This window comes from Corapipo altera, unplaced genomic scaffold (assembly GCF_003945725.1).
Source record: "Corapipo altera isolate COAL_440 unplaced genomic scaffold, ASM394572v1 67, whole genome shotgun sequence".
Lineage (NCBI taxonomy): Eukaryota > Metazoa > Chordata > Aves > Passeriformes > Pipridae > Corapipo > Corapipo altera.
In genome coordinates, this window is record NW_020884906.1 from 5,016,126 (window position 1) to 5,030,232 (window position 14,107).

At 51.2% G+C, this 14,107-nt stretch overlaps 1 protein-coding gene across 13 annotated transcripts in view; it reads left to right on the plus strand.

Moving 5' to 3' along the window:
- NCOR2 (nuclear receptor corepressor 2) overlaps window positions 1-14,107 on the plus strand; it is a 238,664-nt gene that overhangs the window by 111,050 nt on the left and 113,507 nt on the right. For all 13 annotated transcript variants that reach the window (XM_027652404.1, XM_027652403.1, XM_027652408.1 and 10 more), the window contains 2 exons: window positions 5,543-5,722; window positions 10,830-10,943. In XM_027652404.1, coding sequence (XP_027508205.1) covers window positions 5,543-5,722; window positions 10,830-10,943 — 294 coding nt within the window. The remainder of the gene's footprint in view (window positions 1-5,542; window positions 5,723-10,829; window positions 10,944-14,107) is intronic.

Below are 14,107 nucleotides of genomic sequence, written 5' to 3' on the forward strand. Positions count from 1 at the left end.
GGGGAGGGTCAGCATTTGGTACTGGTTTTGCAATTAAATTGCTTCAAGCTGTTGAAACATTGGGGAAGTTTTTTGACCTACTTTCGTGCAAGCTTAGAAATTGTTGGGATTTTTTTTTTGCTCTGTCTGCGTGGAATTCAGCTGGATTACAGGGGAAAGGAATTCCGTGGGCCTTCTCGTAAAGTCAGATTTATTTAAAAAAAGGAATTAAGTTAAAAAAAAAAAACCAGCTTTGTCTTCAGACAGCTCCTTGGTCTCCAGCTTTTTGAATTCCCATGAGAGCACGTACTGGGCTGCATCCATTGAAAGTGATCCCTGTTTTGCTCCTCCCCTAGTGCTTGCACGTGCCATGGAGCGTGGGGACAGAGGGAGGTGGGTGATGCCTCGATCCCACACCTGGCATCCCTCAGGAGCAGTGATTGGTCTTGCTTGGGAACACCCATGTTCTCGTGGCTGGTGAACAGCTCCACAGGTGCTTCCCAGAGCAGACAAACGTCGACATCCCGCTTGGGCAGCCCTCCCAGCACTCGGGGATGCAGCCCAGCGAGAGCCCAGCAGTATTTAGGAATTAAAACCTCGTTTGAAGGGCTGGGCTGCTGAAAGAGCCATTAGCACAGCAGATGGCCGCGAACAAAAGAGTTGCAGTAACTCCATGTACTTTTTCACTGCTCGGGCTCCCTGACTTCGTACTTGTGTGTCTCCCCGGGGAAACAACACGTTATTTTTCAGCCCCTGTAACATTTTCCCCCTGTCAGTGCTGTCATCCTGGGGCTGCTGATACGTCAGAATGTGGTGGACGCTTTTCCAGTTAAAAATAAAATTCTTTTGGTTTGTATTTGGCCCATTTAAAAGTTTTATATGCATGTTTTTACCTTAAAACCTGATGGATGGAGGTGTGGGGTGTTGACTTTCCTTCTCAGCTCTTGCCCCAGGGAGTGTGGGAAAGCCCCGGGGCTCATTGTCTGCTCAGAGTGCGATGCTGGATGCTGCTCATCCGTGGGCTCCTGAACAGGGAGCATGAGCTGCTGGCTCTGCTGTGTGGCAGTCTCACACGGATGGGGGTTTGGGAGGGATGTTGGTTGGTGGAATGCTGAGATGTTCACTGGCTCAGTGCTGCTGTGAGAGGCTCTAGTGACAGATGTGTACCCCTCTGAGGGAGCTCACTAATCACAAATTCATATGGGTTTTTTGGGAATTAATTTGAGCACAAATTGAGCAGCCCCAGCCTGTCCTGCCTGCTTTGGCAATCTTCTCCAACCCATGAGGACACGAGATGTGTGAGTGGGCAGGAGTTGGAGATAACACCTCTTAATCCCTCCTGGTGCTCCAGCAGGAAACGCTGCTGCTGGCTGATAATTAGAAAGTGAACAGACTGTGGAAGAGATGATGTTGGCATCCCTAAATCTCTGTCCTGGGCTTGGGGAAACATCGCTAATGATCTGGATTAGAAAAGCAGGGAGAGACCTGGACTTCCTGAAGATGATATGTAGGGCAAACACTGTGTGCCGTGCAGGAGATCCTGAGGGTTGTCCCAGGCAAGTGGCTCTGTTCTCTTGGTATGCACTGAGGGGGTGTGGAGGCTGGAAAGCTCCACTGTGGAGTTTTGAAGAGGCAGCTGGTGCAGTCAAGGGATCAGCAAGGTCAAAATGCATTTTGCAGCAGGAGTTAGGTGTGGATGGAGCGGAGCTCCTGATCTACCATCTCCTGAAGGTGGGAAGCAGCTGAGAAAAATGACCCTTCACAGAGGTTGGGCTGCATCCAGCTGTAGGTGCTGAGCTGAAGCATGGCACAGATGCTCTTCTCCATCCTGGCAACTCCCATGAGCTCCCTGGGGGTATCATGAGGTGGGTCAGCAATGCAAAATAAGCAGGTGGCAGTGGTTTGGGGCATTGTGTCCTGGGGACCAGGGTTGGGGTTCCCACTGTATTTTTTCTTGTGGACCCAGTTGCTGGTGTATCTGAAGGCAGAGATATCAAATTTACCAATGCATCAACAGGCAGTTGTCTTGTCCTTTTCCTTTCCCCTCTTTTTCCCGTGTTTTTAAAGTCACTGCCTAATAGCTTGTAGCAGGCTTGCTCCGTTATCTATGTTGGCAATTTTTATCCCTAAGCATGCAGAAGAAACCCACCCCAAAGCCTGCCCTTGCTCTTTGACAGCCTCCTCGGTGATAATTGTTTTCTTCAGTGCCAGCACCTCCTCTTGCTGCGGGGAGGTTTATGCAGCCTCTGTCCCCCACACACCCACCCTTGTTATCATATAAATCACAAAACAAGGCCAGGGATAAACAGGAGCTGCAGTAGCTGTTAGCCGTGTGTAAAAACAAATCACATGGAAACAGTATAATTACTGAGAAAATATCAACTTGAGTAATGCGGTAATTGTTTTCTTCCCTCCAGCAGATTTATTCCAGCTCTCCCAGCTCTTGCTGGTTTGGAAGTCTGTGACTTCACGTTAATAAGAAGAATTTCACGTTTCACACTGCACTTGTTCAGAGCCTGGGTATGACACCGTCTGGAGCAGGAGAATATATTTTGAGCCATTTCTTGAGAGCAGTAGGAAACAGAGCACTAGTTGAAATACCTCTGACAGTTGGAGTCTGCCCCAGGCTCTGGGTGGATTCTGGTCTTTGCAAACTTCTTTTCAACCCATTTTTGTGATTTAGAAGAAGGGTGGCTTCATGCCTTGCATAAATCTGGGAGCTCTGCTTTTTGGACATCATTGGATGGGCAAGATTTTTTTTTTTGTCTTTAGTTTTGGTTTTTCCTTCCTCTTGTTGCTTGTCATTCCCCTGATTTAGAGAGGTGCTTGTGACATGACAGTGCCCAGTTATGTGAGGGACACTGCCTCTCTCTATTGGTATAATCATGTCCTAATACCAGATGATGATGATCATGTTGTTTATGCCGTGACTAGCAGCTATTTCTCTTACTTAGCTTTGCTACTCTTTTGCTTCATATTCTGCAATGTAAAAAGATAAAAATGTATCAGGAACCAGATTTCAAAGGGGTTTTGTGCCAAGTAAAAGTTTCAAAATGCCCTGTCTTGCGTATGGGCAGAGATGTGAGAGTATCATTTGTTTCATGTGCACAGAGAGGAACCTTTCTCTCCTACATTTTTGGCAGGTAGCTTACTTTCCTTTAGAAAAACCTACCCACCTACAAGCCACTGCCACTTCCCCTTCCTGTACCTTAATCTGAATGAGATTTTATGAACACTTAATTTATCTTTTGCTTCTTGTGGTTGTCCTGCTCCTCTTGACTTGAAAAAAACCCCCAAAACCACAAACCCCCCCCAGTTGTGGAGAACACAAAGCCTTTCCACTGCAGCAGACTGACCATTTTTGATGTCTAGTGCTGGGAAAGTATAACAATATGGGATCTGCTCTTTGGGATTCTCCAGAAAGCTTTGATGCTCGTCTTCTAGTTTCTCTTCTGGGTGGATGCTGGATACAACCAGCTTAGCTTTCCAGTGCCTTTGTGCTCATGGGGCTGGATGAGCCCCAGACAAGACAGTGAGGACAATGTTTTTGAGTGTTCCTTTGCTTTCTGTCCCTTGATGGCAGCAGTGAGAAGAGCATTGGTGCCTTGAGTCTGCACCCAACAGTGGTTCCCTTCTTGATGTTTTGATGTCTCCTCCAGCTAGAGCAGGTTTTAGCAGGAGAGAGAAGGAGGAAGGTGCCAGTGAACAATGCTGGTGTCCTGGGACATGACCACTTTGTTGGGAACCATCCTCTTTTGCCTCCTCTTGTTCCAACTGTGCTTTGGATGATGTTGTCCATCCCTTATGGAGGGAAACAGGCAGAGCCCATCTCAGCACAGCCCCAGCAGACAGGGACTGCCTTCGAAGCCAGCTCCCTGTGGCTCTACTGGGCTGGGGGTGCAGCCTCCCAGGAGAGAGCTCACCATGCTTCATGCCGACTAGGACAGGAGCAGGAGGGAGGCCACCCTGCCTGGTTCTGCTTCATGGTAAGCACATGCTGTTGAGATGCTGAACGGTGCCAAGGTGGCATCTGCACGCTCGCCACATTCGGCATGAGCTGCCACATGGCCAGTGAACAACCCAGGGCTATCATCCATGTGCTTTGTTGGATGGGGGAGCACAGAGGGGTCCACGAGCCACCATCCAAGCTCATTTGTGGCACCCTTGCCCTGCAGGAGAACCAGCCTGGGCAGAGGGTCAGCCCTGGCCTCTCGCCAGTGGCTGTGTCAGCGCAGAGGGGAGGACTCTCAGCACCAGTTGGCGCAGAACAATGTTGGCTTTGTACAGGGCTGCTGTAATGAAGGTAGCAAAGTTGTGTGAACTTCTTCCCTTGTTCGCCTCCCCCCGTCCCTCCCCCCTCCCTACAGCAGCTGCGATGTGCTGGCTGCCCAGCCTGGCAGCGGTTTATGGTTACAAACGGAGCCACCACTCCTCTTCCTCCTCCTCCTCCAGGAAAAGAAATCCATCCGCTTGCTAAGCAAATGAATAGATAAACTTTTAATTAAGGTGTTGGATGGCTGCCAGAGAGGAGCGTCCCAGGTCAGGGTAGGCTGGTGGTTTGCTGTGATCCCCATCTGTGTGGCCGGTGGCTATTAAACAGCTTCTTCATCCCAGGTGCATTCATCCATGGTGGGCAGACTCATCTAGGCATGCAGCTTTTGTTGGCAGGAGATGGGCTCCTTCACTTGGAGCTGGAGAGGTGAAGGGAGGTGTGCAGGAGGGATGGCGTGGCTCTGGGATACTCCTGGGATACCAACTTGTTGGGCCCAGCAAAGTTGTTGCATTGCTGGGGGCGAAGCTGAATGTTTCAGTGCGTTTTCCCTCCAGACCATGGCCAGTAGAGCTGCTCCCTGTCATGGCCACGGAGGTTTTGCTGATCTCTCCAGAGATCAGCAAGAACTTGAAGGTTCTTGTTGACCTGAGAGCCTCTTCCCCTGGAATTTGCAAAAAGTTGTCAGTTCAGTCTATTTTTATCTTGACTCGCCTGTGCCCTTTCTCTCCATTTCCAGATGGATGCATTTAATATCCAACAACTGGAGCACCCCCAGAGTTTAATGAGAGATGGAGGAGGGCTTCCATGAAGAAGCTGGAAACCCTCTTTCCTCCCAGGGGCTGCCCTCATAGCCCCTTCTCCTTCTCTGTGGTTAATGCTGCTCTTATCTCACAACTGTGGCTGTGTCCGAGGAGGATGTGTCTGTGATGCCTCATTCTTATGAAGAAGATGTAGCCCTGAGCCCTATGAAGGGACAGTGTTGTTGAGAGCTTCTGCAAATGGATGTGTTTATTGATCCTGTAGGAATGCAGGTAGCACTCAAGGTGGTGGGAGCCTCTGAGGCTCTGGCAGGAGGAAGAGCTGCTGGGAGAGTAACCTGGTGCTCTGTGGAGATGCTGGAGGTTGTGGAGGTGATGTGATCTGACAGCTGGTACTCCCTAGTCTGGCAGGTTTTTTGAGGGTTTCAGGTATCTCAGAAGGCTGGGAATGGGCCAGGGAGCAGTGGGAGGATAAGAGAAGGATCCAGAGTCTCCTGGGAGAGAGATGACCTGGTTGTTTTATGTTCCCCAGGATCGTGGCCTGCCTGGCAAACTGGAGCCTGTGTCGCCTGTGAGCCCTGCTCACCCTGACACCGAGCTGGACCTGCTGCCGGCCCGGCTGTCCAAGGAGGAGCTCATCCAGAACATGGACCGTGTGGACCGTGAGATCACCATGGTGGAGCAGCAGATCTCCAAGCTGAAGAAGAAGCAGGTAAGAGGCTGTAGTCTGTAGAGGACTACACGTCCTTGCTTCTGTGTGCCACCTTATGCCCTGTCCTTGCCCATGCATGTCCACAGAGGGGAAGTGGCAGTGCCAGTGCACCAGGATCATCTGTATCCCTGCTCCCTGTTGTGACATAGGAGGTCACTGCTGTGCCAGCAATCTGGAGCTGGTAGTTGCAAGATGAGGGAGGGAGCTTTGGAAATCCAGCTTGTGGGCTCTTTGCCTGTCAGAGAACCTTAAAGGGAGAAAAATACGCCCTTGGTGACTTGCCCATGAGCATGCAAGTGGTCAGCGGCAGAGCTGGAAGCACAGGCTGGGTTCCCCGAGTTGTCTGAACAGCCCAGCCCAGCACAAGGTCTTTTCTTTTTCCTTTCCAGCAATTGTTTCTCCCCAGTGCTGTTGCTGGTAGTGTTCAGGACTGGGCTGTTTAAAACATTGCTGTGACATCCTAATGGCCCTTCCTGTGCCTCCAGTCCCCATCTTTGGGGCTTTCCAGCTCTACAGCCATGAGCAGCGTCTGGTCCAGCTCCAGTCTGGGCTGTACCTGAGCCAGGGATTTGAACTTTCTGGTTGCTGCTTTACCCCTGCACAGGAGCACTCCCCACCAAAAGGATGGGCCTCTCGGGGTTGGCCTGTACACAATTACCATAAACCCATTAAGAGATTAATATGACAAAACCTTTGGGGACATCTGTGAAAAAACCCACAGACTTAAAGGCTTTCTCTTCTTTAAGCAAATCACTTCTCTTGCCTCTCTCTTTCTAGTTGTTTTATTTTCTTTTCTTGGGGCCAGTTTCTGAACCTCCCTGATGACTGCTAATCCCAAACTGCCTGAGAGGAGCCACCTTTTCCAAGCGGTGTGCAGTAGGAATTTGGGAATGGAGCAAAACCTCTACTTGGGCTGTTGGATGAAGCTCCTGGAGGATGAGCATGCAGTTGACCTTCCCCAACAGTTCTGTGTTTTCCCATACCAAACACTGTTCCTTTCTGTCCTGCAAGACAAAGCAGGATGTTTTGGTTTTGCTTTCAAACAGTATGGTTTAATTAATGCAAAGGACCCTTTTTTTCTATGTGTTACTTTATATCTGCAGTGGCATCAGAGTGCTTAGGGAGAGGGAACCAAGAGTGGGCAGACACAGCTGTGCTGGGGGTGCGAGGAAGCAGCCCTGTCTGGCAGCTCACAGAGCCCAAAGGAACATCTGGAGCAATGGAAACCACAGAGGTTCCTCTTGCTGGTTTTGGTGGGAGCTGGGTGAAGGCAGCCCTTCCCCTCTCCCTCCTAGGAGGCTCAGACAAAATGCTGGTGTCCTCTCCCACTTGGCAGTCCAGCTGCTGGTCCGTTTTTAACTCACATTTGAGGAAGGAGGTGCAAACCATGGTTATTTCCTACTGTGGAGAAAGGCTTCCCGAGTGGGATATGTGCCCAGCATGACAGTGAAGGTCCCTTTCATGACAGTGGGAAGGACTGACAACTCCAATGATCCATTGCCTGACTTTTCAGGGATGCTGAGGAGCTGCTGCTGACGCTGACGGAGCATATGCTCCCCGCTGTTAAAATCAAGCTGCCCTGCCGTAAGGAAATGTTTTTTTATTGTTGGCTGCTTGGTAGCTTTACTTCTTCCCTGTGAACAAATTTTATGATTCTTCTTCCCCACAAAAATGCTCTGTTAAGTGGAGAGGAAGGTGAAAGTGGCTGTTGGCAGTAAAAGAGTCCCCTCCCCTCCTTTGTTATTTTATTTTAATTTTTTTCTTTTTTGGCACATGGGGGAAAAGTCATTTGGTAGCAAATCTGACCCCCCCAGTATGGCCTCCTTTCCCCTCTGGCTGGAGCCTTCCCCATCCTGGTCCTCCAGCAGAGCTGGCACATCTGGGAAGAAGTGTTTTTGGAGTGGGAGGTCCTGTCTGAGATGCTCCAGGAACGTTTTGTCCATCTGTGCGTCTGAGCTGTCAGCACAGGGGGACGAGCAAGGGAAAGCAATCAGCCTGGAACAGATACTGCTCCTGCAGGAATGGTTGTGGAGCAGGGGAGAAATTGTATGCAGCCAGAATATCCTAATGCTTTTCCCCTCTGTCTTTGGGAGGCCTTCTCAGGGTAATTAAATACATTCGTATGGAAAGGTTGTACAAAAAAAATTCCAACCGACCCCAAACCACCATCTTCCTCTTTTTGGTTGTTCCAGAAATGGCAGGGAAGGCTCTGCCTGGACTTTGCAAGAAGCAAATGTCTTCAGCAAGCTGAGAAACCTTCCCCAAACCCTGCACACCCCTGGCAAGAGGCCACCTCTGTCAGCCATCCCCCGCTCATTCATGCACCATATGTGCTTAAATCTCTCGCTGAGTCCTCTCTCCCCGTCTTCCTGACAGGGAAGGATAATCCTTATGCATTTATTCCTGGCAGCAGTACCGGGGATCTGAAGGAGAAATAAACTGCTGGGCTGTTCTCTGCAGTGGCGCCTGAGCCTCCTTGGGCGTTGAGCTCAGCAAAGGGCTCTCCGGGAGTACAACACTCCCACCTGGTGATGGAGGTGGAGCCCGCTGGGTAGAAGAGCTCCAGGGTTTCCCCTTCCATCTTGCTTCTGGCTGAGTTTCCTCTGTTCTCCCCTTGTCTCTTTGAAAGTGGTTTTCAGAGATGCCCTGTGCCCAGACAAGCCTCTCCATTCCCTGGGCAGATGAAGCATCCCAGTACTCAGGGGATGGCAACTGGATGCATGTGGAACAACCCTGGCTTCATCAGGCAGTGCCTCCAGCATGGGAGCTGGTAGGTGTGGGGATAGGGTCCTCCTGAGATGCCACCCACATTCCTGCCAGCAGTGCAGGCTCCAGTGGCCCCTCTGCATTGTGTGGTCCAGCCAAAGGGACTCTTACCTGGAGAGAACACCTTCTCCACTTGCAAGCCAGTTGGCCTGTGGGTGCTGTAGGATCCAGGGCTATGGCTAATGATGGCATCTTGCATCCCTTCAACACTACTGCATTGTCTTCCATTTGGGGAGAGGAGGGGGCTCTCAGGCGGCCGCTGCTGGATGTGGGGAGGGAGAGAGTGTGGAGCCGTCAAGACTCATCTCTCATCCTGCTTCTCTCCCTGTAAAGGTCACAGTCCCAGCCTGGCTTTTATGGCAGACCTTTAAGAAATCTATTTTGTCCCTGTCTGGGAACCCTGACCTATTTTGCTTTGCCATTTCCCATGGCTCCCAGGAGTAGCTGTTGCGGGCTGAGCCTGCTGCAGTCAGGTGTGCTGCCTCCAACCCCTCCTCCCATCCTTACCTCCAGTATCTGGCCCTTTAATAACCATACAGCACTACGCCACAGAGAGTAGAGTTTAATTCTCTACTGTATTTCAGCTATAATTAGATTTGTATTTTTTTGTCTAATGAGCTGCATTTAATGAGCCTCCACTTAGTGGCAAACTTTCGTTTCCTGATAGGCCATTGAACCCTCTTGTCTGAAATCCCTTACCACACACTTGGCAGAATTTTTGTGGGTTTCCAGAACAATATAGCCAAGTTTCAGATGCTTTGACTTTTTTTGTTTTGTTTTTTAACACAAATATTTTCCCCAAGAGAAGTAGAAGATGTGTCTGATCCCTTTTGGTGGTTTGTCCTTTGAAGTTTTTGGAGTTTGTCCCATGGGATGTGTGGTAGGGTGCCTTAGGACACCAAGGAAGAGCAGGCAGGTGCCTGAGTACCACTTTGCAGCACGTGGTTTCAGCTGTGGCTTCACGGAAAGCTTCTCACTCATGGCTGGAGTAACCCTGAGGTTAAGTCCTCAAGGTGGGCATGATAATGGTAATGTAGGGGACCTGGGCCCTCCTGCCTCTCTCAGAGCCTGCTCCCCACTCTGGCTGGCAACAGCAGCTTCTTTCGGCTATATCTCAGTGTTCCCCATGCTTCTGCTTTTCCCTCTGTGGGAAAAGGTGTCCACCTGTGGGGAGGTGGAGCCCACAGCATGGGGTCCTTCATCTATTGAAACACACTTAATTTAAGGTGTGTAGGTTTTCTCAGCCAAACCATTAGACCTATCTGGGGGGTTAAGTGCGTTCTTGGACTCCATCCTACTGCCTTAGTGTTCTAAAGGTGTTGTCAGCAGGACCAGAGATGATCTAGAGGAGGAGTAGGTGCCCACCTTCTTCTCAGACCACCAGGCACTGTTGTCTCTGGGAGGTCAGTGGTGCACTTGCCTCTGGTGCAAGCCAAGTCCCAGATGCATTTTCTTCCTACTACAAGACTCGCTCAATTTTGCCATGCTTCAACGGGGGATACTTTAGCTGGAGGAAAAGAGTAAAATGATTTGTACTTTTCAGAGATTCAGAGCCGAGCAGTGAAAAAAATCCTGAGCGTTTTTTGACAGCCGCTCCCTCTCCCGTGCCTGTGCTGCCCCACAGCTGCCGTGCATGGCTGCGCTCTCCCTCCTCCAAGGCTGGCCCCAGGAGGAGCCTGGAGGAATCCGTGATTTCCTCTTTCAGCTGAGCAGTTCCTCAAACTTACAGGAAGGGCTTGGATGTCTCTTCCTGCACCGCAGTGTTGGGAGAGGCGGAAGTGCAGGTGGAAAGTCAGGTTTACCTGCTGATCGTGGTGAAGTGCAGGAGTGGCTGGTTCCCAAGTCATTTAATTGAGAACAGTCATCCTGAGGCATCTTCTCCACTGGAAGGGAAGCCGAAGGTGGAGAGCAGCTTTGCAGGCTCCTCCACCGGTCCCTGCACACAGCAGCAGCTCCAGAGGCAGGTAGCAGCAGGGAGCTGGGCTGGAGCTCTGTTTCATTTAAGGGCTTCCAGTGAAATCGTTATTTCCAGCCTCAGGCCTGCTCCAGGAGGCTCCTCTGAGGCAGGTCCTCAACCTCCATGCCTAAAATGCACCGACCCAGCAGCACGGGGCTGGTGCCTGGGGCAGGCCAGCGCTGCACTTGCATGGCAGAGGCTGCTGTGCAGCTCCCCTCCCTCTCCCTGTCCCTCTGCAGCCCCAGCCTGCCCATGTCTCGCAGGAAGTCTCCTGCCATGGCAGTTTCTGCCTTGGTTGCAGCATCACAGAGAGTCTCGTGTGGATGAGGGCGGCTGCGTTTCTTGCTGTGACTCACCCTCCTCCTCCCCCCTCTTCTTCCACAGCAACAGTTGGAGGAAGAAGCAGCCAAACCACCAGAGCCTGAAAAACCTATCTCCCCTCCTCCTATCGAGTCCAAGCATCGCAGCTTGGTGCAGATCATCTACGACGAGAACAGGGTGAGTCTGGAAAGGATGGAAGTACGAACGCGTGATCGTGCAGTGTCACCCTGGCCAGGGATGGGAGGTTGGTAAGAGCCAGGTGGGGGATTCTCCTGGGCGTTACCCCTGGGGTGGAGGCCACGGGAGGGGGATAGATGGAGCCCTGTTGGGACAGTGACCACAAAGGGCCGAGCCATGGGGAGCTTGCTCTGCCTTTGTGGATGAGCACTAACGTCTTCCGAAGAACCTGCCTGGGGGGTTTTCTGTGGTCAGCCTTAGATATGAAGTGTTCAGGAGATGCTTCAGACTCCTCTCTGTAAAATAGTTTGTTTCATCCTCTCCCCTGCGAGTGAACTTGGTCGAAAGTTGTCTCATAGGATGGGCTTTGGCATGGTGGGGTGGGCTGCATGGATAGAGGGGGATGTCTGTGGTGCTCCAATACTGGCAGGCCGGCTACGAGCTCTCCTGGCTGCCCCTGAGCCCTCCAGGCTGGAGCGTAAGGGATGTGGATGCAGCCACGGCTGGATTTGTGGATATTGGATGCTGTAAATAGCATTAGCAAAGGTCAGGCTGGCATCCCTGGCTCTGGATCTCTGCCTTGACCGCTCATTTGTCAGCCATTGCCTGTAATAGCAGCCCGAGGAGACATGAATTTTGCTGTGTGCATCGGAGCGATGCTCAGAAATTGGGCCCTTTGGTAGATAATCAAGCATATTCATTTTCATTTAGGTGTTGGATAAAAAGGATGATTTTGCATGAAAGGAAAACTACCAGTCGCTAATTATTTTGAATTGCAAGGCCTGCGATTTCACTGGGAGCTGCAGAAATCCAGGTGCCCAACTCCTAAAAAGAAAAAAATCACCTACCCTGCGCTCCCAGGCAGTGCAATTTTCCTGGTTTTCCTTTTCCCATCTGCTTCTCTCCCTGAGCAGTAGGAAAGCCAGCACTGGCATGGTCTGTTGTGCGAGTGGGTGAAGGCTGAGGTCGATGTGTTTGAAGCTTTAGGAAGCACCAGCTTTACAGCACTGGGCTTTGGGGGCAGGTGCCAAGTGTTCCTCAAAGCCATTCTCACCACCAAGTGCCCTCTCTGGGGGTCTTGGGCTTGATGGCTTGTGCCTCCTGTGCAAGGAGTGAGATTCAAAGAAAGGAGCTCTCAAACATTTTTATACCTTGAGCCTTACCCTCCTTGGGTACTCTTCTGTAGCGGGACCGTGTTACAAGGGGAAGAAATGGGTCATGGTGCTGAAGCAGGAGGGAAAGGAGATCTTCAGCCATTGCATGTCTAACAGGCTGCATCGTAGCAGTCCCTGCTAGCTGAAGCTGGCTCAGGGCTGAGTGTCCTGCTTTGTCTCCTCTTGTCACTGCCCATGCAGCAGAAGGGTCACACATTCCCTCCCACCTCCCTGAGTCTCCCATCACCTTTTCCATGGCAGACAGGGTATGCTCTCAAAGCCTTATCATGGCTCAGGGCAGTGCCTTGGGGTTGCTGCCCTGTTCCATGGGTGATGGCAGGGAGTGTGGAGAGCAAGCATAGAGTTCTGCATTTCTCCTTGAGAGTGCATGACCATAACACCTGGGACACTGTCACACAGAGTGCTCAGAGCTGATGGCATCCCTTTGTCAGCGCTGGGCTGATCCTCAGAGCCAGCCTTGGTCCCAGGAGTGTTTCACTATTAACCTTCATGATAGGTGCACATGTTCCAGGTGGGTGCTCAGCAAGTGAAGGTCACGTCAGACACCGAATGTCTGCATAATTTCAAACCTGGCTCCGTGTTCGTGTCTGTGTGATCCCTGGGATGGGTGAATGATGATTCTTCCCCGTTCTTGTAAAGTCCCCTTGCGTGTAGCGTGTAACAAGCCTGACTGTGGGTAGGAGACTCAAACCAAACAACCTTCCCTCTGGCTTGACAGAAACCATAGCGGGCTGCAGGGAGGTTCCTCCTTTGGAGAAGGCAGCATCTATCCATGGGCAATGGAGAGGTGACAGCCTTGCTGGCCCAGTGTGATGGCTGGGGCTGGGTGATGGAAAGACCTTTCAAATACCATAGCTGGGATATGCCAAGCTGTGGGCTGCAAAGGAAGGGTGTGCTGAGCATTGCCTTCATTGTATGTGACAAAGGTGGGATACAGAACGCAATTGTCTTTCTAAAGAACATCCCAGCTTTCAGCCTTTCACATATTGGACACGTTTGGGATGCAGTTTGGTGTTGACTGCTCTTCCTGTTGGGCCAGGAGGAGAAAAGGTGGAAGAGGAAAGGACTTGGGAACAATATCAGTTGAGATCATGGGTGGAAAAGAGTGGCTGCTGGTTGGATATCGGGCTGCTTTGAGTGGGTTTGGTGGCAGCAGAACCTCCAGGTGTATCCAGCTGTCTGTCAGATGTGGGAGAGCCCCAGGCACTCTTGTGCTGACCTGCGGCTTTGCCGCGGCTTAACGCTTAATTGCAAGGTGAGTTGGTAGGAGCAAAGAGCCATGAGCCAGATAAGAGACATATTGATCTAGAGTGGAGAAGGTCGCTGAGCCAAATTTTAAGCCTTTCTGCCTCTTCTGTGCTGTGGAAAAGCAGTGAAGTTGATGCCTCGAGGTCTGCTTGCAGGAAAAGCATTGGTAGTGGCTGAACCAGGGCTCCAGCCCGCGCACAAAGGGAAGGAAAGCCGGATTTACTCGCATCTCTTGGCTTGTGGCTTGAGGGAGGCAGCGCACGGTAAGAAATGCAAATAAAAAGAGGATATTCAGCCCTCGGGAGGAGGCGAGAGAGCAAAGCACCCCAGAAGAGCTGGCAAAGCCTGAAATGATCTTTTAAAGAGCAATGTTGTGGAAGGGGCAGAAAGCCAGCCCTTGTGTCAATCCCAGAGCAGGTGGGAGCCGGTGGCTTCATGGAGGGGCTTTCTGCCTGGCTCTGGCTTAATTTTTCATGAACCACGGGTCTGTGCTTCACTGAGCACACGGGTGCTGCCGTGCCCGTTCCCACCGCTCCTGCCAGGCTGGGCCGGAGTCGCACACTGCGTGCAGTTATACCCTGAACAAAGGAGAGACCAGAAACGGTCCATGGGAGAGGAGAGGTTACATGAGGACAGAGTAGCTAGAAACGCCGGAAAATCAAGTTAGCCAGCCATTCTGTGACCTACTTTCCTTTTGGCGATAGCTGTGGCTTAAAAGGCGTGAATGGTTTCTAATTTTAG